General features: G+C 46.4%; 1 protein-coding gene across 1 annotated transcript in view; it reads left to right on the plus strand.

The window, feature by feature from the left end:
* LOC311115990 (interleukin-1 receptor accessory protein-like 1) overlaps positions 1-26,458 on the plus strand; it is a gene marked incomplete at both ends in the record, with an annotated part of 75,253 nt that overhangs the window by 17,771 nt on the left and 31,024 nt on the right. Inside the window, 2 exons of the mRNA XM_084191123.1 lie at positions 7,869-7,968; positions 8,185-8,317. Coding sequence (XP_084047249.1) covers positions 7,869-7,968; positions 8,185-8,317 — 233 coding nt within the window. The remainder of the gene's footprint in view (positions 1-7,868; positions 7,969-8,184; positions 8,318-26,458) is intronic.

The raw sequence follows: 26,458 nt of genomic DNA on the forward strand, positions 1-26,458 counted from the left end.
AAGTCTGTGTAGTCAGTGTGATCTTGGCCTACCTAGATTAACATGTCAATAAAGGTATTCCCACTGTGATTATTATGTGCATAATCTCCATTATCTGATGCTGGGAATTTGCAGTATATTATGTGCCTACACAAATAATGGTACATTAGAGCCTGCATGTCTTCAAATCAAATCAAATCAACACTTGTGGCATTACATATAATAAAATGGGGTGATTTCCAATCCCCCAGGAATAAAGGTACAGTATTTTCTGTGGAGTAGCAAGAAGAGAATAATGATTCCTCTCATAGCTGAACCGATCAGCGCGCTTTGCTTTTTTTTTGCATCAGTGTACCTGCTCTGTAGCTCCATAGTGTCCTCTTGTGGACAGGAGTGGTACTGCGCCATGTTGCTCCATCACATAACTCACCTCAATGGGTACACTAACTGTCACACTCAAGGTGCATCCTGCAATTCTAAGCCATTGAATTGCCCCTAGTCTCCCAAATAGCTGAAGTTTAGAGGTGTTTACCATAATTCATGTAGGGAAAAGATACACATCAACCAGATTCACAGGTCTATTTATGTTTTACTGGCTTCTGCTCCTAATAATGTGACGAGGGGGCTGCAACATGGCGGAACGTTTCAGAACCAGAGAGAGATGGTCAAATAAATCCCTATTATCTTTGAACTGCCAATTATCTTCCACCACTATCTGCCATCTCACAGACATCTGAGCCCCAAACCCTGGGGGATGGATTGGGAGATGAGTTAGAACACTAATGAAAGATGCCGAATCACCTCTTTGGCTTTCTCAACATACATTTAATGGCCGCTCCTTGATCAGACCAGCTTGATATGGGCTCTAGTGGCTAGCCTTTCTGGCTCTCTGGCTTTGATGGTGTTTTGGGTTAGTGTGGATGTTGCTGTGATGAGTGTGATTAGAAGGAGTCAGGCGCAGCAGGGTAAATCACCGAATACAGAGTTTATTCCGTTGTACACAGTTGCGCTGGATAGCGACAACAAAATACAGGCACAGGGGAACAATCTACCCCGGCAATACAAGGTACGGGTAGCTCCAACAAAATACAGGCACAGGGGAACAATCTACCCCGGCAATAAAAGGTACGGGTAGCTCCAACAAAATACAGGCACAGGGGAACAATCTACCCCGGCAATACAAGGTACGGGTAGCTCCAACAAAATACAGGCACAGGGGAACAATCTACCCCGGCAATACAAGGTACGAGTAGCTCAACCGAGCTACACTCAACTGACATAAAACAATCACCCACAAGGACAAGGGGGCAGAGGGAACACTTATACACGGACTAATGAGGGGATATGAACCAGGTGTGTGTACTTGACAAGACAAGACAAATGGAATGATGATATATGGAGCGGCAGTGGCTAGTAAGCCGGTGACGACGAACGCCGAAGCCTGCCAGAACAAGGAGGGGAGGCAGCCTCGGTGGAAGTCGTGACACTCACAGCACATGGCTCTATTGTTGGTTGGTAGAGAACTGTTGCCTCACTCAATGAGAACTAATGAGATAGACTGGCCGGTCTATGTCCCAGATTGCATGTACACAAGTGTGCAGGGAAATTTCATATCACTAAATGTCATATTTAGTTTACAGCAAGCTTTTGTTTTTGCCCTAATACTATACAGCTGATTCAAATAATCAACGCTTGATGATGAGTTGATTATTTGAATCAGCTGTGTAGCGCTAGGGTTTAGAGTGATCAACACAATGTTTAGCATATTTAGAGTTTCTGTAATACAAATGAATTCCTGTGCACAAGAAAGACACAAATGAGAAAACAGATTGAGAAAATAAGGAGAGAATGGGATCCATAATCCGGCGTCTCGTCGTTGGTCCCAAGTCCCCGGGGCTGGCTGGGTGGAGTTAGGAGACACTGGGCTTATCTCTATCTCCGACGCATAAGATATGGCTGGAAAATGAGCTGAGAGGGGAGAAAAAGCTCCAGCACAGGCAGAGAATCTGTCTCCTGAGCCGTGTCAGCTTACCCCTCAGCCCCATTCACTGTGTCAGTCAGTCAGTCTAGTCCCTGGCCTCTGGAGTCTATCTGTACATCTCATCACTCTGTGCCTGCCTGCCTGCCGGTCTGCTGGATGGAGCCGGGTGCTACTGCAGCTGCAGATTTCCATGAGATTCCCCTCCAAATGGCTCTTGAAGTAATGGTGGTTAGAGTTTGCATGAATATCACTCTTGAAGTCACTGCTCCGTTCTGACAATCTCAGGGGTATCGTATGATCCTGAGGCCTGCATCTCTCTCCATCCAGTATAATATAAAGGTTTTTATTAAGGTTAGATTAATAATAATGATGACGTTTCCGTACCTCTACCAGTTGTTTGAGACAAACCGCCTCTTTAATCTCGGACACATCATCAGCATTAGCCTAATCTTTGGTATGCTTTAAAGTGGAACTGACCGCGTTTTACAGTTTTTTACAATCACTTTGGCACTCATTTCAGAACCTTGACGTCATTTTTCAAAACGCTAGACACAAAACTCAAAACGGTCATCACTTGTAACACAGGCTGTCCAATGTTCAAAACATTGCATTGTGCATTCATATCTTTAAAGAAATCTTGCACTTGCACAATCATTGGTTCAAAAAACAAATCTATTGTGAAATACCAATGAAACGTTAATTTAGATCACCCACACACAAGCAACCGATAGTTTCACTGTGTCATTGTTCGTACAATCATTAAATATTGTAGTACAAAATAGGTGATACATGTTTCATTATGGTACTACATGTAAATACATCCCTGTAAAAGTACTGCAGTAGTAGAGAGAATACTACAGACACAGTGGAATCATTGAACAAAATCTGAAATATATTGATGAAAAACAATACAGTACTGTAAAACATCAAATGCAGTGTTCCTCAACTTGCTTGCTTGTACTGTAAAAAGCAAAACATAGGAGTGATTACTGTACTTCTACATTTTCATCAACTCTGTCTTGTGGATTTGGCCACAGGTTCTCATCTACATCACAATGGATGTTTTCATTAGCCAAACATCTTGGAAAAAACCTTCGGGCATGGCGAATCCAGGCCTGACACTGGTCTGCCGTGATGTCATTGCATGCGTCATCCATGGCCTGGAAAAGAGTAACTTGTTCATGAGGGCCTATCATAAACCTTCCATCTCCATGTGGAGAAAAATTCCTTAATCGGGTTAAGGAAAGGAGAGTATGGGGGTAAATACAGGGTGGTAAATTGTGCATGGGCCTAAAACCATGCTTGCACCATATGAGCATGTTGGAACCTGACATTATCCCACACAATGACATGGGTCACGCCATCAGCTCTACAGACCTGATCGAGCTCATCAAGGAAGGTTACAAGGAGAGCTGCATTATATGATCCAATACGAGGTCTGCGTCCCACCACACCATCTTCTGATATAGCTGCACACATGGTAATGTTGGCCCCACGTTGTCCAGGTACTTGGATGGTTGCCTGCTGGCCAATGAAATTCCGACCTTTCCTCCTTGTCTTGGCCAGGTTAAAGCCTGCCTCATCCAAATATATGAATTTGTGATGGTTGTCATCAGCATCCAGCTCCATCACCCTCTAAAAATACATTTTGGAAAGAGATTTACTGATTACTGTACAATGTAGAATTATTAGGGAATTTTATTACAACAGCCATCTTGAAACTGAACATACAGTGAGGCCACTCCTTTGTTGCCTTGGCCGTGTGTTTTGGGTCATTGTCATGCTGGAATACCCATCCACGACCCATTTTCAATGCCCTGGCTGAGGGAAGGAGGTTCTCACCAATGATTTGACGGTACATGGCCCCGTCCATCGTCCCTTTGATGCGGTGAAGTTGTCCTGTCCCCTTAGCAGAAAAACGCCCCCAAAGCATAATGTTTCCACCTCCATGTTTGACGGTGGGGATGGTGTTCTTGGGGTCATAGGCAGCATTCCTCCTCCTCCAAACACGGCGAGTTGAGTTGATGCCAAAGACCTCGGTTTTGGTCTCATCTGACCACAACACTTTCACCCAGTTCTCCTCTGAATCATTCAGATGTTCATTGGCAAACTTCAGACGGGCATGTATATGTGCTTTCTTGAGCAGGGGGACCTTGCGGGCGCTGCAGGATTTCAGTCCTTCACGGCGTAGTGTGTTACCAATTGTTTTCTTGGTGACTATGGTCCCAGCTGCCTTGAGATCATTGACAATATCCTCCAGTGTAGTTCTGGGCTGATTCCTCACCATTCTCATGATCATTGCAACTCCACGAGGTGAGATCTTGCATGGAGCCCCAGGCCGAGGGAGATTGACAGTTATTTTGTGTTTCTTCCATTTGCAAATAATCGCACCAACTGTTGTCACCTTCTCACCATGCTGCTTGGCGATGGTCTTGTAGCCCATTCCAGCCTTGTGTAGGTCTACAATCTTGTCGCTGACATCCTTGGAGAGCTCTTTGGTCTTGGCCATTGTGGAGAGTTTGGAATCTGATTGATTGATTGCTTCTGTGGACAGGTGTCTTTTATACAGGTAACAAGCTGAGATTAGGAGCACTCCCTTTAAGAGTGTGCTCCTAATCTCAGCTCGTTACCTGTATAAAAGACACCTGGGTGCCAGAAATCTTTCTGATTGAGAGGGGGTCAAATACTTATTTACCTCATTAAAATGCAAATCAATTTATAACATTTTGGACATGTATTTATCTGGATTTTTTTGTTGTTATTCTGTCTCTCACTGTTCAAATAAACCTACCATTAAAATTGTAGACTGATCATTTCTTTGTCAGTGGGCAAACGTACAAAATCAGCAGGGGATCAAATACTTTTTTCCCTCACTGTACCTGAACATACTCAGTCCTCATTTGCTTCACTCTGTCTGCATTTCTTTCAAAAGGCACACGATATAGTTTTTTTAAACATTACAGTAAGAAGACACTTGGTCACATCACCTACTCTGTGATACACATTGGTATGCAGTCATTTGACAATTGAGAGTAGCATAATGTTTAGTGCATGCTGACGACTTACCGGTGCAGAAAGTTCTGATTATTGAGGCCACGGTTGACCTTCTGAGGTTTGGTTGTATCATTGTAGCCACCTCAGTCATTGTCATGCCATGATTTATGACATGGTCTACAACTATTGCTCGGATTTCATTGGACACTCTTTGCTGTTGCTGCCGCTGTCTTGGTCCGTGGCCTTGTCCTCTACCACGTTCCCCCACACCTCTCAAACGAGGCCCACGACCACCTCTCAGAAGGGGTACTTGTCCCCTGCCATTCCTTTGACCAACACGTCTTCCTCGTCTTCCTCCCACCACTGCTTGACCTCTATTGTGACCTGGATCACCTGCCAGCTCCATGTTACAGTATGTATCGCTATGTTGTTGCAAGTGGATCCCAATCAATTCTTTATATACTTGTTCCACAATGTGAACTCAATCATCAGTAACGAGTTGGCAGAATTGGACAAGCAATTACAAGGGCCTGCATCCATACAGTGCAGTACTGTCAATACTGTAAATAGTCTGAAAAGGTGGTACATGGGACCATAGAAACGGTGTCTGATAAAGAATGATGATGAAATATTACATCCATAGATAATGTAGTCTAATTGGTTCATGCTCCACGCTAATTGGTGACAATGAATCTCGTTATCTTGAAACTTTCATGATCTAAACATGGAATATTGTTTGTCTGTTTCCATACAACTATGCATTAAGAGTAATGCAACAGTTACTTATCATTTTGAGCAGTTGTATCAATTGATAGTTGGATAATTGTAATGAAATGAATAGACACTCATCTGAAATGTAATGTGTGAATTGCCTTTTGAAATAGTAGTACTTTGATGTTAAGTTGTGTCCTATTGAACAGGTGATTTTTGTTAAATGAACAAATTATCTTAGTTTTATGTGTATTGTATCCAAGCAATTGAAAAAAAGTGTTAGAGTTTTGAAAAATGTGCATTTTGATCATTGGTTGTGAGTTTTGTGTCTAGAGTTTTGAAAAATGACGTCAAGGTTCTGAAATTAGTGCCAAAGTTATTGTAAAAAACTGTAACTACTTTGCTGATATGAAAAAACAGACAATCATAATATCAGTAAAAAATATCAAATTCCCAGTTTATGCTACAAAACTAGGTTTAAAAAATATGTTGTATTTGACTCAACATTCCATGATGTACACTAAGGCATTGTTGGCAGAATAGATGGATGCAGTTCAATGCATGATTAATATAATTCACCAATACATTTCTTGGTAGTCCAAAAAATATTGTTATCAGGTTGTAAATCACAGCTGGCCTGGTACGTTCTTTGCTTCCTCCATTTAGGATGCACTGTTTCAGTTTCCATGACTCAATATTTGGGACAAAAACTGTTGAATGTAACTAAGGCTGGGAATGTCAATACAATCAAACTAGCAAGGGCAATGATTACAAGTCAGTCATAATGTGGCTAATAGGTTAGCGTATATATTTATGTAGCAAGCTAAAAACACAGAGCCTAACATTAGCTAGCTAGCTGCTAGGAGGATGTCATGTCCTTGGAGGAGTGGGTGAGTAACTTACTTTTTCCCCTCGTATCGTTCTTTGGTGGTTATACACAACTAGAGATGCAGGTGTCATTTGGTTAGCTAGCAAGAACTTGAACGACTGTTATCCAGTTAGCATATCTCTTGCGTTCGCAAATTCACTCTGGCTATCTACTCTGATTTCAGAGCACTGTTGTCTGAGTGTGTCAGAGCACAGAATAACTGATGCATTTACGAGTGTGCAACACCGGCTGAATATGGCTGAATATGACCGGTGTCAGTAAAGGTAGGCAAAAAAAGTCATAGTTAGTTAAGAGCGCTCTAGATAACATGTAAACAGCCTAGCTAACCAGCTCTGCTAGGGCGAGCAAAATGGTCAGAGTGAGGTGTTCTCTCATTTGTGTCTGGAAGTATCTAGCTAGCCAACTTTTGCCAGTTAGCTTTGGGTGCTTGGTTGGGAAAAGCATGCACTGTTGGCAGGCAAGCTGCAGAAGGACGAGTAGGCTACAATTCCCTATTGTTTATCAGTGCAATTTTGACGGCCAACTAGATGAAACAGTTTGAGAGGGTTTATCTAATGTTCTTTCGTTAGATTTTAGCTAATCTTTCATTAGATTTTAGCTAGGGAGAGCGAGCCTACACTACCTTTTCATGGTTGTTTGATCAATAGAACTGTAAAGTTCCCAAATGTAAGACGTCTCCTGTGGTATTGACATATTTGCAGAAATCCATTCAGGTGTATTTTGTGGCTTTTGGCAAATGCGTTCTAATTATCTAAAGTCGCGCTGTTGCAACTGCCTGTAAACACACAGTCCAGTTCAAAGTGAATGATGGTAGGCCTGTGTGGCTTGTTTGCATAAACGCCTACTGTAACTATGATTGGCTACGGTGCCCCGGATGTGTAGACTCCAGTCCTGGACAAGACAGATGTTTTTATTAGGTTTTATTTACTGCTATGTCTATTAATTGTCCAAACGCACAGCCACTTTCCCTCTCTATATTGGCTAAAGACTTTTCACAAATGCCTTAGTATATGTAGTTCCCAAACATTCTAAGAATTTAGGAAAACGTGAAAATGACCATATCTAAGTGCTCGCTTGTCAGGAAATGTTTTTTTTTTAAGTGTCATATTCCTCCTGGGAGTGTATATGAACAGATTTAAATAAGATTTCATGTTGCTTAAATGTTGTCAGTTCCACTTTAAATAGCACTGAGTCTGTTGTGTGTAGAACATCTTTCACCATGCACGCTGTGAACCATGTTTCACACTCACACTAATTGGTAGGGTGGAACAATAAGGGTACTGGGCTAATTACCACCCCCTGCCCTTTGTGTAGGGGACGCCAGGAGTGTGCGTGGGAGAGAGTGAAAGAGAGTTCAGCAGTGTTCAGGAGCATGTGGGAGAGAATGGGAGGGGGTCGGGGAGCTTCCGGAGGGGTAGGAGAGCTTCAGAGGGGGGTAGGGGGGCTTCAGAGGAGGTGGGGGAGCCTAGACAATAGGAGACACCATCTATTAGGAATCACCCATATTATTCATGGTACTGGAAAGACCTACGTTAGTGGGCTCCACCTCACACAGACATTTTCCCCTGCTTTACCCACAACCATGTTACCACGACAACCATGCCTCATTTCGTGTTTCCTGTCTCCACAGGAAGTCAAGTCAACCTGACGTGCCGAGCGTTCTTCGGCTTCGCCGGGGAGGTCAGTCCACTCATCTACTGGATGAAGGGAGAGAAGTTCATCGAAGACCTGGACGTGGAGAGGTTCAGAGAGAGTGACATCAAGTAAGACCCTGTCACAGACATACATCAAGTAACACCCTGTCACACTCACACACACACACACACACATCGCATGAGGTCATATGGGAGTGATATGTTCTCTAAAACACATGTACAGAGAATATACATTCCAACATTAACTGTCAAAAGTCAAAGCCACAGTTTTGACCAACACACTTGTGATGCTGTGGTATGATGTACAGTGAGGGAAAAAAGTATTTGATCCCCTGCTGATTTTGTACGTTTGCCCACTGACAAAGAAATGATCAGTCTATAATTTTAATGGTAGGTTTATTTGAACAGTGAGAGACAGAATAACAACAAAAAAATCCAGAAAAACGCATGTCAAAAATGTTATAAATTGATTTGCATTTTAATGAGGTAAATAAGTATTTCACCCCCTCTCAATCAGAAAGATTTCTGGCTCCCAGGTGTCTTTTATACAGGTAACGAGCTGAGATTAGGAGCACACTCTTAAAGGGAGTGCTCCTAATCTCAGCTTGTTACCTGTATAAAAGACACCTGTCCACAGAAGCAATCAATCAATCAGATTCCAAACTCTCCACCATGGCCAAGACCAAGGAGCTCTCCAAGGATGTCAGGGACAAGATTGTAGACCTACACAAGGCTGGAATGGGCTACAAGACCATCGCCAAGCAGCTTGGTGAGAAGGTGACAACAGTTGGTGCGATTATTCGCAAATGGAAGAAACTCAAAATAACAGTCAATCTCCCTCGGCCTGGGGCTCCATGCAAGATCTCACCTCGTGGAGTTGCAATGATCATGAGAATGGTGAGAATCAGCCCAGAACTACACGGGAGGATCTTATCAATGATCTCAAGGCAGCTGGGACCATAGTCACCAAGAAAACAATTGGTAACACACTACGCCGTGAAGGACTGAAATCCTGCAGCACCCGCAAGGTCCCCCTGCTCAAGAAAGCACATGTACAGGGCCGTCTGAAGTTTGCCAATGAACATCTGAATGATTCAGAGGAGAACTGGGTGAAAGTGTTGTGGTCAGATGAGACCAAAATCGAGCTCTTTGGCATCAACTCAAGTCGCCGTGTTTGGAGGAGGAGGAATGCTGCCTATGACCCCAAGAACACCATCCCCACCGTCAAACATGGAGGTGGAAACATTATGCTTTGGGGGCGTTTTTCTGCTAAGGGGACAGGACAACTTCACCGCATCAAAGGGACGATGGACGGGGCCATGTACCGTCAAATCTTGGGTGAGAACCTCCTTCCCTCAGCCAGGGCATTGAAAATGGATCGTGGATGGGTATTCCAGCATGACAATGACCCAAAACACACGGCCAAGGCAACAAAGGAGTGGCTCAAGAAGAAGCACATTTAGGTCCTGGAGTGGCCTAGCCAGTCTCCAGACCTTAATCCCATAGAAAATCTGTGGAGGGAGCTGAAGGTTCGAGTTGCCAAACGTCAGGCTCGAAACCTTAATTACTTGGAGAAGATCTGCAAAGAGGTGTGGGACAAAAATCCCTCCTGAGATGTGTGCAAACCTGGTGGCCAACTACAAGAAACGTCTGACCTCTGTGATTGCCAACAAGGGTTTTGCCACCAAGTACTAAGTCATGTTTTGCAGAGGGGTCAAATACTTATTTCCCTCATACATTACAATTTCCCTGATACATTACAATGCAAATCAATTTATAACATTTTTGACATGCGTTTTTCTGGATTTTTTTGTTGTTATTCTGTCTCTCACTGTTCAAATAAACCTACCATTAAAATTATAGACTGATCATGTCTTTGTCAGTGGGCAAACGTACAAAATCAGCAGGGGATCAAATACTTTTTTCCTTCACTGTAATGCTATTACCAGTCTGTGGTATGATGTAATGCTATTACCAGGCTGTGCCTGTTCACTGATGGGCAGACTGGAAGACACTGGTATTCTCTAATGTGCCTGTTCACTCATGGGCAGACTGGAAGACACTGGTATTCTCTAATGTGCCTGTTCACGCATGGGCAGACTGGAAGACACTGGTGTAAAGACTTCAGCTGAAGGTAGCAGGCAGCCTGGCGGGTTAAGAGCGTTGGGTGGAAAAGCTGTCGATGTGCCCTTAGCAAGACACTTAGTAGCCCTAATTGCTCCAGGGTTGCTGTTGATAATGGCTGACCCTGGCCGTGACCCCACTCTCCGAGGGTGTCCCAGGGAGAGTTGGGATATGCAAAAAACACATGCGTATTAATACACACTTGTACATGTGTGCAATGGGACAAATATAAGCACCCACCAAATGATTGTTATTATGTAATAAGCTGTTACCATGAAAATTCAAAATATTGTTATTATATATGAAGCTGTTACCATGAGAACTGGTGCACTTGTGCCCTAGTGATTCCTATGCACACGTGCAGAGTAAGATCTAAGATTCCCAGTCCATGATAATAGATAGGAAGGGAGATAGCCTGAAGCCGTTCTCCTCCAATGTTTGCATGCATATACAGAGGAGGTCAGGAGCATTTATCCTCATACAAGTGAGTCAGGGACACACAGAACAATAACAACCATTTAAAGGCCAGTTACCACAAATACCTCACCGCACTCTGACAGTTCTAGTAGAAAAATATAACTTTTCCGTCACCAGCCATAGCTATTTCTTTAATAACATCAATGAATGTTTTATGCCGTTAATCAATAATTCAGGCGATCATACATTCTTTATTATTGCATGGCGTGTATGTGTGCACGGCGCAGGGCGTTCTCTGAAAGCGATCAGGCTCGCTTGCTTTGCTTATCACGTTGCTGGTCTTGAATGCTAAAGTTATACTGAGTGGGCATGAGCTGAGGAGCTGAAGAGGAGAACAAGGGAACTCTGGGAGTTGTCTTTTACTTTGATTTGTGGGTGTCTAGTGGGAACAGCTCTGCTCTTCAGCCTTGGAGAAACATATACACACACAGACACACAGTCACACACAAATGCACACACACAGACACACACACACACACACACACACACACACAGACAGACACACACACACACACACACACACACATACACAGACACACACACAGACTCACACAAATACACACACATACACACACACACACATACACACACATACATACTGTACACACATACTGTATATATGCACACCAAATACACACACACAAGGGCTGAATACTCCATGGATCACTGGTACATATACAGTACCTGGCCAGGGGACTCTCACAGACATGGAGCTGTTGATGCATTTGTCTCTTTGTCTTCACTATCCATCCATCCATTCCTCTGTTAATCCAACAGTTCATCCATCCATCCCGTTACAGTTTTTTTCAATTGTTTAAGCACAATTTTTAAAACAGGGCCCGGTTTGTCAAAACACTACACACAATTAGCACAACCCTACACCAAAGTAGCACAACACTTCAGATAATTTGCAAAATGGAACACTTTTGTCAAAACTATACACGACTTCATAAGAACAATATTTTGTTACCATACGAAACACACACATTTCATATGACTTCAATCTTTTTGAACCAGTTACACACTGCTGTTGCTAACCTAAAACACTTTTAGCAAGTCTAATTCTCAGTGATTAGAGTACTGTAAATGAAGTACACAGAGAAAGTGCAACTATACAAACACTACACAAGACCAATGCTGCAGACTGAGGAAAATATCATTTATTTCTCTCCATATACCCAAATCAGTCAACATGTCAACATGGAGAATCACAACAAAACATGTCCCAGTTTTCATGCTACTACAGTAGTGTGCATAACACTGTTAGCTCAGCAAACAACAGACAAACGTAAAATACTGTATCCAGTACAGGTTACAATTACAGTAAATAACAACAACAACAAACATAAAAAATAATCTGAAAAAAACTGACAATATTGTACAGAAAATACTACAGTAAACATACTATACATTATCTCTTCGCCTAGCTGGATCTGGCCAGAGAATTTCATCAACATCACAAGCAATATCCTCATTAGCAAGACAACGCGGGAAGAACCATCTTGAATGTCGAATCCATCCTTGCACAGCTGTGGCGTCGACTTGGTCACAGGCGTCCACCATGGCCTGAATGAGGGGTACCTGAGCCTGGGGCTGGAGATCGTAAACCTTCCACCGCCATGCAGAGAAAAACTCTTCGATAGGGTTTAGAAACTGAGAGTATGGTGGAAGGTATAGTACTGTCAACTGTGGATGGTGTTGAAACCAGTTCTGGACCAAAGCAGAGCGGTGGAAAGACACATTGTCCCAGATGACAGTGTATTGCATCTGGTGCATTTCATTACCTGCTGTGACGATGTGGTGCAATCGGTCCAAAAATGCGAGAATGTGAGGTGTGTTGTAAGGGCCCATTTTGGCATGACGGAGGAGAACCCCATGCTGTGAAATGGCAGCGCAAAGGGTGATGTTACCCCCACGTTGCCCTGGGACATTGATTATAGCCCTGTGGCCAATTATATTTCTGCCTCTCCTTCTTGCTTTTGTGAGGTTGAACCCTGCCTCATCAATATATATGAATTCATGCAGGATTTCCTCAGCATCCATCTGCAAAACTCTCTTAAATACAGTGAAAGACAAGATTGTGTAGTTCAGGATAGGCCTAGTATACAGTCAATGTAAAAAAGTAATGTGTGCAGTATGCAACATCACAGTGCTAAAGTGAACAATACAAACCTCCACATACTCATGCCGCAGCCGTTTGACCCTCTCTGAATTCTGCTCAAAAGGCACTCGATAAAGTTGTTTCATTTGAACCTGATGTATTTTCAGGATGCGTGCCAGTGTTGACTGAGAGACCTGATGGACATTATTTAAAATGGCATGGTCACCGCTAATGTTGGCTTGTAGTTCTCTGAGCCTGATAGCATTATTGGCCAAAACCATGTTTATTATCTCTCTCTCTTGTTCTTGCGTGAATATGGGCCCCCTTCCTCCTTGTCGTTCCCGACCCTCAATCCTATGTAGAGAATAATACATGTAACTTACTGTACAATGTCACAGGAAGGGGTATCACAAGTGCTGATATGGTGCATACAATAAGCGGCTGATTACTATAACTGTAGACAGATCTTCTTTTACCTGTTTTCCTGTCGAAAAGTCCTTATGACAGATGCCACTGTATATCTGCTAAGATTTGGCTGAACTCTCAGCCAGCCTCCCTCAGCGTCAATCTGTGGTTCACAACATGGTCCACTAGTGTTGCACGAATGTCATTTGATAAGTTTGGTCCTCTTCTTCTTTGTGCACGTTCTCCTCCTGCTTCAGGTCTTTCTCGACCTCTGGCTCGGCCTCTGCCTCTTCCTCTACCTCCTTCTCCTCCTCTGTGTACTCCTCCTCTCACCCTCACTCTTCTTCTGACTCCTTCCATTTTGGTTGAAGGCAGGTGAACCTACCTGCTGCATTTTTATAGTGCTTAAACCTGATTGGTGTGTCTACAATTTAGCAATCATGTGTTTGTGCACCTGATGGCTGTGTTTAACAGATTGGCTCATAGGTGTGGTAATTTGACAGTCAGTGCTTTGGAATTGCTTACAGTTCTGCAAATCTAGCCTTGTGTTTTGCTCCTTGAGTGTAAGGTTTTGCTAATTGTGGGAAAAGTTAGATTTTAGTGTGTAAGCAATCGTAAAAAACTTTAATTCAACAATCCATCCATCCATTCCTCCGTTAATCCAACAGTCCATCCATCCATTCCTCTGTTAATCCAACAGTCCATCCATCCATTCCTTTGTTAATCCAACAGTCCATCCATCCATTCCTCTGTTAATCCAACAGTCCATCCATCCATTCCTTTGTTAATCCAACAGTCCATCCATCAATTCCTCTGTTAATACAACAGTCCATCCATCCATTCATCCGTTAATCCAACAGTCCATCCATCCATTCCTCCGTTAATCCAACAGTCTATCCATCCATTCCTCCGTTAATACAACAGTCCATCCATCCATTCCTCTGTTAATCCAACAGTCCATCCATCCATCTCATCCAGATTCAGTGTATGGCTGTGCTTCTATTCAAGCCAATTAACTTCAATATGCTTTATTGGTCCACAAGGACCACAAGGCAATTGTAGAGGGGCTGACCATGTCATGGCAGACATAGCATTACCATAACAACAACAGACAACAGGAAAGGCTGAAAACACATAAAAACACTTATTGCTCCAGTGAATAAGAGTTCCAAGGAAAAACAGCAGTCGACAATACTCCATACTTGCTAACTTGAGTCCCTATAGATTTTCCCTATTGGTCATTGATGTTTAACACACATTCTGCTTATTTTTCAATTTAATGATATGTCCGGAGACCTCCCTCTGTAGAACAGTTGCTACATCAATATCACCTTCCGTAACTACCCTCACAATGTACTCAAACCTCCACTGGAATACATTTATCATTCTATAAACGTCTCAGAGAAAACTCCATACGAATGATGCATTTGATCCAGGTTTTATTCCTAAATAACAATTCATTTCATTGTGACCCCCTTGTACGGCATCCATATTAGGAAGTGCCTGGTACCAAATGGCACTCTATTTCCTAGATCAGGGATTGGGCAAATTTAAGGGTCTCTGGTCAAAAGTAATGTACTATGTAGGTAACAGGGTGCCATTTGGGATGAAGCCTCTCAGTTGTCAGACCCCTTCCCTACCTACATTCCATTGGACACAGATCTCCATGCTCGGCAGATGTGAGCTAATGAAAAGGTTAGGTGGAACATGGAGTGGGACAAGCAGGGAAGAGAGGAGATGAGCCAGTGAAAGGCGTGACATTTGGAAACGTCTCTGTTAGCTAGCAGGTTCAGAGTACCTGGAGCAACTCTCTCACTCCAAACATGGTGCAGCCACCCTAGTCATAGACTGTTCTCTCTGCTACCGCACGGCAAGCGGTACCGGAGTGCCAAGTCTAGGTCCAAAAGGCTTCTTAACAGCTTCTACCCCCAAGCCATAAGACTCCTGAACAGATAATCATGGCTACCCGGACTATTTGCACCCAGTCCATCCATCCATTCCTCTGATAATCCAACAGTCCATCCATCCATTCCGCTGTTAATCCAACAGTCCATCCATCCATTCCTCCATTAATCCAACAGTCCTGTATATATGCACACCAAATACACACACACACAAGGGCTGAATACTCCATGGATCACTGGTACATATACAGTACCTGGCCAGGGGACTCTCACAGACATGGAGCTGTTGATGCATTTGTCTCTTTGTCTTCACTATCCATCCATCCATTCCTCTGTTAATCCAACAGTTCATCCATCCATCCCGTTACAGTTTTTTTTCAATTGTTTAAGCACAATTTTTAAAACAGGGCCCGGTTTGTCAAAACACTACACACAATTAGCACAACCCTACACCAAAGTAGCACAACACTTCAGATAATTTGCCAAAACTTTTGTCAAAACTATACACGACTTCATAAGAACAATATTTTGTTACCATACGAAACACACACATTTCATATGACTTCAATCTTTTTGAACCAGTTACACACTGCTGTTGCTAACCTAAAACACTTTTAGCAAGTCTAATTCTCAGTGATTAGAGTACTGTAAATGAAGTACACAGAGAAAGTGCAACTATACAAACACTACACAAGACCAATGCTGCAGACTGAGGAAAATATCATTTATTTCTCTCCATATACCCAAATCAGTCAACATGTCAACATGGAGAATCACAACAAAACATGTCCCAGTTTTCATGCTACTACAGTAGTGTGCATAACACTGTTAGCTCAGCAAACAACAGACAAACGTAAAATACTGTATCCAGTACAGGTTACAATTACAGTAAATAACAACAACAACAAACATAAAAAATAATCTGAAAAAAACTGACAATATTGTACAGAAAATACTACAGTAAACATACTATACATTATCTCTTCGCCTAGCTGGATCTGGCCAGAGAATTTCATCAACATCACAAGCAATATCCTCATTAGCAAGACAACGCGGGAAGAACCGTCTTGAATGTCGAATCCATCCTTGCACAGCTGCGGCGTCGACTTGGTCACAGGCGTCCTCCATGGCCTGAATGAGGGGTACCTGAGCCTGGGGCTGGAGATCGTAAACCTTCCACCGCCATGCAGAGAAAAACTCTTCGATAGGGTTTAGAAACTGAGAGTATGGTGGAAGGTATAGTACTGTCAACTGTGGATGGTGTTGAAACCAGTTCTGGACCAAAGCAGAGCGGTGGAATGACCCACCCCAACCCCACCCCACCCCACCCCACCCCCTCTTTGACGCTGCTGCTACTCTGTTTATTATTGATGCATAGTCACTTTAACTCTACTTTAACTCTACCCACATGTACATATTACCTCAATTACCTCGACTAACCGGTGCCCCCGCACATTGACTCTGTACCGGTACCCCCTGTATATAGCCTCCCTACTGTTATTTTATTTTACTGCTGCTATTTAATTATATATTTTTTCTTAAACTGCATTGTTGGTTAAGGGCTTGTAAGTAAGCATTTCACTGTAATGTCTACACCTGTTGCATTCGGCGCATGTGGCAAATACAATTTGATTTGATTTGACTTCCTACCCATTAGGGTTGGAATAAATCCATGAAAAAGAGAGGGAGAGAGAGAGAACGAGAGAGAGTGAGTGGGAGGGAGGGAGGGAGAGAAGGAGGGAGAGAAGGAGAGGGAGAGAGAGACCGAGAGACCAGAGAGAGAGAGAGAGAGAGAGAGAGAGAGAGAGAGAGAGAGAGAGAGAGACCTAGAGACCAGAGAGAGAGAGAGAGAGAGAGAGAGAGAGAGAGAGAGAGAGAGAGAGAGAGAGAGAGAGTGAGAGAGAGAGAGAGAGAGAGAGAGAGAGAGAGAGAGAGAGAGAGAGACCTAGAGACCAGAGAGAGAGAGAGAGAGAGAGAGAGAGAGAGAGTGAGAGAGAGAGAGAGTGAGAGAGAGAGAGAGAGAGAGAGAGAGAGAGAGAGAGAGAGAGAGAGAGAGAGAGAGAGAGACCTAGAGACCAGAGAGAGAGAGAGGGAGAGAGAGAGAGAGAGAGAGAGAGAGAGAGAGAGAGAGAGAGAGAGCAGAGAGAGAGAGAGAGACCAGAGACCAGGCTGTAGCATTGAACATGTGAAGACCTAGTTGTCTTAGGTAACACAATAGTTACCCAGAAGAAAATGGGGGAGGGTCATGCTTTTTCAATTTCAGTCATGGGGAGGGTTTAGTATATTTATTGATTTTTTGTCCAGCGCAGGGTCATGTAATTTGTAATCAATAAAATGTCATATTTCTCAGGGTTAGATAATTATAATAGCTTATTTTATTATTTAATGTGTGCCTGATGCTGCCACTCATCCCTGATTTCCTGCTGGGCGGCAATATCAAGGGAGCCTAGTGTGGTCTCAATAAAATGATCCATAGCCTATACCAGCCTTTCTCAAATACCGGTCTGTGGACCGGCGCTGGTCTGTGGAGGAATGCTTGCCAGTCTGCAGCATATTTGTCTTGAATATGATTTGGTTTTTGTTGTGGTCTGTGGCATATTTGACTCGAATAAATACTTGCAGTAGGCCTACTTGTGCAATGTGCTGAACTATGCATGCAGCAGTAAACAAATTGTGTTGCCATGACTAATTTTAGCTACACCAGACACACACACACAAGCTAGCCCTGCTGCTCTCTCTCTCTCTCTCTCTCTCCTCTCTCTCTCTCTCTCTCTCTCTCTCTCTCTCTCTCTCTCTCTCTCTCTCTCTCTCTCTCTCTCTCTCTCTCTCTCTCTCTCTCTCTCTCTCTCTCTCTCTCTCTCTCTCTCTCTCTCTCTCTCTCTCTCTCTCTCAAATAACAGCTGCCCGCCAAAACCGGTCTGTGTGATATGTCAGACTTGCCTCAGCCAATATGCTACGAAGCCATCGAAAATGCGCAGACATTTAGAAACAAAGCATCCACATCTCAAGGATAAAACAGACGATTAAAAAAATAAATACAAACCAAACAAACAAAAATGCTGCACAATAATTTCACAGACAATGAGAGTTTACTAAAGGCTTCATACTTACTCTCTCATAACATTTCCAAGTGCAAGGCTCCTTTGACTATAGTTGAAAAGTGTCACGGACAGAAGAGGACCCAAGAGCGCAAGTTCAAATTCAGAGTTCTTTATTGAAGGTTTCAGGCGGGAAGAGGAGTGCCAGGGGTGTCAGGGGTTCCAGGGGTGCTTGGGGCTCTGGGGTTTTTCAGGGTCCTGTGGGTACCTGTGCTCCGGGGGTCACCAAATGTCCGGTGGTGTCCAGTCCAAATGCTTAGTGTGTGTGTTCCCCAGTGATGGAGCGGCGTATCGGGCTGAGGGTGGTGAAGCGTCTGGGCACGCTCATCTGGTGGTCGGAGGCCTGGGGGAACACACACACAACAGCAATATGAATGGCAGGCAGAAGTACAGATCAGGGCTGGGCAAATATCGTGGTGAGAGACAGAAGGCAGAATCGAGTTACCGGAGGGGCTGAAGATCGGAGAGTAGTCGAGGTCCAGAAGGCAGGTCGGGATAGACGGGGCAGTAGGACAAGGAGGCAGTCAAGAAAGGATCGGTATCACAAACAGGAGTCAGAGCGCAGACAGGCAGGTTACTGGTCCGGGTTTGAAGACGATCTGACAGGGCTTGGCTGAAAAACAGGGCTTGATATACTGGGAGAGGTTAGTGGGGAAATGCAGTTCAGCTGGCAGAGTAATTAGAACAGAGTGAGGCAAGGTGAGGATGGTGAGTGGGAAATGCAGTGCAGCTGGCCAGGTAACAAGAGCAGAGCAGGGCGGAGCCAGGTGGAGCTCGTTAGGCAGAGTAGGGAGAGAGTGAGCAGAGTGGCAGAGAATTGAATGCAATTAATGTTGCTACCAGGGAGAGAGAGTGCTCATGACAGGACCCCCCCTCCAAGGGACGGCCCCAGAAGTCCCAAGAACAACATCATGCCGGGAGGGTGGAGGGGAGCAGGCGGCGGGTCAGAACTCCTCCGAGCGGTCCGAGTGAATCTCCTCATCCTCAGAAGGAGCTGGAGGGTCACGGTCGGGAGACAGGACAGGCACTGAGACAGGAGCAGGGTCAGGCACAGGACAGGAAGCAGGGCGGGCAGGACGGCTAGGAACCCCTCTTGGACGGCCCCTACGGATTGCAGGCTGATCAGGATGTAGTCGGTGGAAGTCAGTGATAAGGGTCCGGTCCACTATCCTCCTGGCCGGGATCCAGGTCCTCTCCTCTGGACCATATCCCTCCCAGTCAACGAGGTACTGGAGACCCCTACCCCTTCGCCTAGAGCGGAGCAGCCGCCGGACGGTGAAGACAGGACCGCCATCTACGAGGCGCGGAGGAGGTGGCGCCGGAGCTGCAGGGACCAGGGGACTTTCATGGACCGGCTTGACCTTGGAGACGTGGAAGGTGGGGTGGACCCGCATGGAAGCGGGCAACTGAAGTCGGACCGCCGTTGGACTGATGACTTTCTGCACAGGAAAAGGACCAATGAAGCGAGGGGCCAGCTTTCGTGATTCAACCCGCAGCGGCAGATCCCGGGCAGACAGCCAGACCTTCTGACCAACCCGGTAAGTAGGTGCTGGGGTCCTCCGTCGGTTGGCACCGACGGCGTAGCTGGTTCCAGACTTCAGGAGCACAGTGCGAGCCTGGGCCCAAGTGCGGCGGCAGCGGCGGGCATACGCAAGAGCAGACGGACAGGTGGCATCCGCCTCCTGGCTGGCAAACAGTGGAGGTTGATACCCGTAGACACACTGAAAGGGGGAGAGCCCGGTGGAGGAACTGGTGAGTGAATTATGGGCATATTCCACCCAGAGCAGGTGTTGAGCCCAGGCCCGGGGATTTTGGGAAGCCACACACCTCAGTGCCTTCTCCAGCTCCTGGTTCATGCGTTCAGTCTGGCCGTTTGACTGCGGGTGGAATCCAGACGATAGGCTGGCGGTGGCCCCAAGGAGATGACAGAACTCCTTCCAAAAGGTTGCTGAGAATTGCGGGCCCCGGTCTGACACTATATCCTGGGGTAGGCCATGGATACGAAACACATGTTCCAGGACCACCTGGGAGGTCTCTTTAGCAGAGGGTAGTTTGGGAAGGGGCACGAAGTGGGTCATCTTACTAAAGCGGTCAACAATGGTAAGGATGACTGTGTGTCCGTCAGAGGGCGGAAGGCCCGTAACAAAGTCCAGTGAAACGTGGGACCAGGGCCTCTTGGGTATGAGTAGGGGTTGCAGCAACCCAGCAGGAGGCTGGTTGGGGGTCTTGTTTCGGTTACAAGTGGGACAAGCTCGGATGAATTCTCGGACATCCCGTCTCATCCGCCGCCACCAGAACCGCTGGCGGACCAGATGAAGGGTGCGAGTGATGCCGGGATGACAGGCCAGACGGGATTCGTGCCCCCACTGAATCACAGGTGACCTGAGATTTGCTGGAACAAACAGACGGTTGGGGGCGCTGGTGCTTGGACCTGGCTGGTCCCGAAGAGCCTCCATGACCTGCTTCTCGATCTCCCAGGTGAGGGCCGCTACGACCAAGTGGCTGGGAAGAATGGGGACTGTCATGGCGGTGGTCTCGTCCTTCTGAAACATCCGGGAAAGAGCATCAGGTTTGATGTTGCGAGATCCCGGGCGGTAGGAGAGCGTGAAATTGAAGCGCGTAAAGAACAGAGACCACCGCTGTTGACGGGAGTTCAGCCTCCTGGCTGTTTGGATATACTCCAGGTTCTTGTGGTCTGTCCACACTACGAATGGTTCCTTTGACCCCTCTAACCAGTGCCGCCATTCTTCAAGGGCGAGCTTGACAGCCAACAGCTCGCGGTTCCCAATGTCGTAGTTGCATTCGGCAGGGGTTAGCCGACGGGAGTAGAAGGCACAGGGGTGCATCTTGCCATCCTCAGCTGCTCTTTGAGAAAGCACTGCACCCACTCCCACGTCCGAAGCATCTACCTCCACCACAAACTGCCTTGCTGCATCTGGCATCTGGAGGATGGGAGCAGAAGTGAAACATGTCTTGAGGATATTGAAGGCCTTATCAGCAGCTGATGTCCATTGGTACGGTTGTTTAGTGCTGGTTAGCGCCGTGAGGGGTGCAGCCACTGTGCTATAGTTTCTGATGAATCTCCTATAAAAGTTGGCAAAGCCCAGGAACTGTTGCAACTTTTTCCGAGACTCAGGAACTGGCCAGGAAGTGACAGCCGACACCTTCGTGAGATCCATCTGAATGCTGCCCTCGGTCACCACATACCCCAGGAATGAAACGGTTTTGGCATGGAACTCGCACTTCTCTGCCTTCACGAAAAGAGAGTTCTCCAGCAGGCGGCGCAGGACCAACTGGACGTGGTGCGTGTGTTCTGACAGAGTCTTTGAGAATATTAAAATATCGTCAAGGTACACAAATACGAACGTATTTAGCATGTCCCTGAGGATATCATTCACTAGGGCTTGAAAAACTGCTGGGGCATTGGTGAGGCCGAAGGGCATGACGAGATATTCATAGTGGCCGGTTGGTGTGTTGAACGCTGTCTTCCATTCGTCTCCCTCCCTCATCCGCACCAGATGGTAGGCATTGCGAAGGTCCAGCTTTGTGAATACAGTGGCTCCCTGCAGCAGTTCGAAGGCAGACGAAAGTAAGGGCAGTGGGTAGCGATTCTTAACCGTGATGTCGTTCAGACCCCGGTAATCTATGCATGGACGAAGAGAACCGTCCTTCTTGCCGACAAAGAAGAATCCCGCTCCTGCGGGGGAAGATGACGGTCTAATTATCCCGGCGGCAAGAGAGTCATTAATGTAGTCCTCCATGGCCTTTCTTTCCGGGGCTGACAGTGAATACAGACAACCCTTGGGAGGTGCTGTGCCAGGCAGGAGATCAATCGCGCAGTCATAGGGTCTGTGTGGGGGTAGAGATGTCGCCTTGGATTTGTTGAACACCTCTTTCAGGCTGTGGTAACAGGCCGGAACATTGGATATGTCGGGGGTAGCGCTAGATCTTTCCCGGTGAACGGGCAGGGTGGCCCCCCTTAAACAGGTCTGGTGACAACTCCTTCCCCACTCACGGACTGTTCCTGTCTCCCAGTCGATGTGGGGGTTGTGCTGACGGAGCCACGGGTATCCAAGAATGAGTGGTTGGCCAGGTGAGTGTAGGAGGTGAAACTGGATGGACTCCTGGTGGTTTCCTGACAGCAGGATTGTCACAGGGGCGGAGATATGAGTGACAGTGCCAAGATGATGCCCATCCAGGGCTCGTGCAGGAATGGGTTGTGTCAGTTGATGATGGTTCACGCCCAGTTGCTGTGCAAGCTCAGGGTCCATGATGTTTGCTTCGGCTCCGGAATCCACAAGGGCGGCCAATGTATGAGTCTTGTCAGAAAGCTGAAGGCGGAGATGAAGCAGGGTCTTTCGGATGGAGGGAGACTGAAGGCTTGTTGAGCTCACCCGGATCTCCCCTACACCTGGTGAGCTACGGCTTTTGCCGGACAAGTGGCGACACGGTGATCTTCGCCACCACAGTAGAGGCAAAGGTTGGAGCTTAGACGGCGCCGACGCTCCTCGGGAGTCAGAGAGGCACGGCCAATCTCCATGGGCTCAGGCTGATTGAGTTGGCTATGGGACTTGACAGGCAGGGGCTGGACAGAAGCGGTATCGACCCGAGTGCGGATGGCAGGTTGACTGAGACGGCCCTTCTCCCTCCTCCGGGTCTGTATACGGCGGTCAATGCGGACGGCAAGGTCAATGGCGGCATCAAGCGTTGAGGGCGGGTCATGGGAAACAAGCTCGTCTTTGATATAGTCCGCCAGGCTATGGAGGAAGGCTTGCACCAGTGCCTCTGGGTTAAACGAGCTTTGACTGGCCAGGGTACGAAAGTCAATGGAGAAGTCTGCCACTGTCCGATTGCCCTGACGGATGGTGAGCAGAGCTTGTGACGCTTCGGCTGTTGGCGAGCCTAGGTCAAAGACCTTTAACATCTCCTCCTCAAAGGCACTGAAGGAGGCACAGGCTGGGGTTTGCCGGTCGAATTCCGCCGTTCCCCACAACCGAGCTCGACCGGTGAGATGTGTGATGACATACCCCACCTTGGCTCCCTCTGTTGAGAAAGTCCTGGGCTGTAGTGCAAACTGGATTCGGCAGCTGCTCAAGAATGGTCTTACTTGCTTCTGGTTGCCATCAAAACGTTCCGGGTTCCCAATCTTTGGTTCAGGAGCGTGGGGATCTGGTGGCAGCACTGCCGGGCCTGCAGCATTGGGACCTCCAGCGGAGGGATGAAGGAGTGTCGGTGGTACAGGAACAGAAGGACCAGGGGGGGGTGCAGGTGGAGTAGCCGGGTTTGAGAGTAGTTGCAGGGCTTGGGCTAGCTGTTGTTGCTGCAGTTGGAACTGTTGTTGCTGCTGTTGGAACTGTTGTTGCTGCTGGTTGAATAGCTGGAGAAGGGAAGCGATGTCGCCAGCCATCCGATTTATGTCTCCCTCAGAGCGCTCCAGCCGCTGTAGGGCAGTCATCTCTGGCTCTTCTTCCATCGTGGTCAGGGAGTGCGCTGGGTCCATGATGGTCAGATCGTTCTGTCACGGACAGAAGAGGACCCAAGAGCGCAAGTTCAAATTCAGAGTTCTTTATTGAAGGTTTCAGGCGGGAAGAGGAGTGCCAGGGGTGTCAGGGGTTCCAGGGGTGCTTGGGGCTCTGGGGTTTTTCAGGGTCCTGTGGGTACCTGTGCTCCGGGGGTCACCAAATGTCCGGGGGTGTCCAGTCCAAATGCTTAGTGTGTGTGTTCCCCAGTGATGGAGCGGCGTATCGGGCTGAGGGTGGTGAAGCGTCTGGGCACGCTCATCTGGTGGTCGGAGGCCTGGGGGAACACACACACAACAGCAATATGAATGGCAGGCAGAAGTACAGATCAGGGCTGGGCAAATATCGTGGTGAGAGACAGAAGGCAGAATCGAGTTACCGGAGGGGCTGAAGATCGGAGAGTAGTCGAGGTCCAGAAGGCAGGTCGGGATAGACGGGGCAGTAGGACAAGGAGGCAGTCAAGAAAGGATCGGTATCACAAACAGGAGTCAGAGCGCAGACAGGCAGGTTACTGGTCCGGGTTTGAAGACGATCTGACAGGGCTTGGCTGAAAAACAGGGCTTGATATACTGGGAGAGGTTAGTGGGGAAATGCAGTTCAGCTGGCAGAGTAATTAGAACAGAGTGAGGCAAGGTGAGGATGGTGAGTGGGAAATGCAGTGCAGCTGGCCAGGTAACAAGAGCAGAGCAGGGCGGAGCCAGGTGGAGCTCGTTAGGCAGAGTAGGGAGAGAGTGAGCAGAGTGGCAGAGAATTGAATGCAATTAATGTTGCTACCAGGGAGAGAGAGTGCTCATGACAGAAAAGCATGTCATGCCCTCAGTCGTGGATGCTTGCCGAGAGGTTTTAGACCCAGCTGCTGCTACAAAGATCAGTGAAATCCCACTTTCCAATGACACTGTCACGCATCCAGGATCCAGGATATGGCAGAGGATATTGAATCACATGGAGGTTTTAGACAGAGCCCGCACATCAAATTGGTTTGTAATCCAATTAGATGAGACGACTGACATTTCAAATGCCACTTATTGTATATATTAGCTACATATATGAAGAATTTCTTTGTTGCAGAGAGTTGCCTCAGAATACAACTGCAGGTGAAATATTCTGTGTTCTGAACGAGTACATAACGGGACATGGATTATGATGGACCGTTGTATCGGGATCTGTAGGACTACGGACGAGTCTGCTGCTCAACCTATCTATGCAGGAACGCGCACGTGACATTTTCCAAGCAAACAATAAAATTGCTGATTTCAAGAAAAAACTGGGCGCCTGGAGAGACCGAGTGGATAGAGGCATTTTGTTCCCCCTATTCTCAACTGGCTGACATGGGTGATGTAGACATGGATCACATGCGTAAATTGATGGGGTCACATCTGAGCAAAACTCTACTCAAATTCGAGGATTACTTCCCCTCACAATTTGATCCACGCCCGGGAAAGCAGTGGATGGGTAATCCGTTCACCAGCACTGAAGAGACTCACAGTTCTTGAGGATAAACTATTGGAGCTGTCCTGTGACCAACGCCTGCGCGCTCCTTTTAATGAGATGCGCCTGTCCACATTCTGGCTGTTCAGCAGCGGAGAATACCCGCAACTCAGCGAGATGGCAGTGAAGACATTAATCCCCTTTCATTCTACCTACTTATGATAGACCAGCTTCTCCTCTCTTGCTGCAACAAAATCTAAATACTGCAGCAGACTGGCTGTTGAAAACACCTTCACCCCTCCCGGGTGTCCCTGGCACAAACAAGTTTGAGAAAGGCTGGCCTATAAGATAGGCTATAGGCCTAGGCTATACGAAGAGCATGTACTTCCTTCCCAAGTTTTTGCGCTGCTGGGATGCTGTATATAAAACTAGGCTACACTCCATTACACACTGCATTGGATAGGCGTTCCCAATCATGAGCCCAGGCCTGCCCTGCTTTTGCTGATGTAAACCCTTTTGTGCTGCCTGACCAATGCCTTTGCTGTGTTCGGTGGCACTTCAGGAGGCAGGTCAAATTGTCAACAAAAAAAAAGCAATATCTGTGCACGCGGGCTAGGCCTACTGATGTCCTGTTCAGCTTGAGAGGGAGAGCGTGAAGATGAGGAGGCCCGGAGGTAAGCTTGCTATTGCTATCATTTATTTGAATGAAAACGATAGGTTTCGTTGCCCGTAATGAAGCTATTTGTCCGAGTTATTGACCTCACAATAAGCCATATTCGAGTAATTTACATAACTTACATTACTATGAAGCAGCAGCCGCGGAGATGGACAGCGCATGGGTGCTAAAAGTCGCGACTCAGATGCATATGGAATATATTTGGTTTGTCTCTATGACATTCAGAACTGCACTATAACCTTCTATAGCTGAGGAGGAGGAGACCAAACATGGACTTTACTTGGGAAGTAATGATTATGTCACTATCAATGGATGTTCGACATTTCAGCAGGCTACTAAACAACATACTAACTCTTAATCAGTCAGGAGCAAGCCAGGGAGCCTAAGAAGGAATGAAAATGAATTATTTAGGCCATATTATTATTATTTCTTCAAGGCTATAGCCTGACATTTTAAGAAATCAATTGTGAAGCATTTGTGACACGCTGCAGGCTGACAGCAGCGCTCAGCATTGCAA

The sequence above is a fragment of the Coregonus lavaretus genome (assembly GCF_964263955.1).
Source record: "Coregonus lavaretus genome assembly, contig: HAP1_SCAFFOLD_839, whole genome shotgun sequence".
NCBI lineage: Eukaryota > Metazoa > Chordata > Actinopteri > Salmoniformes > Salmonidae > Coregonus > Coregonus lavaretus.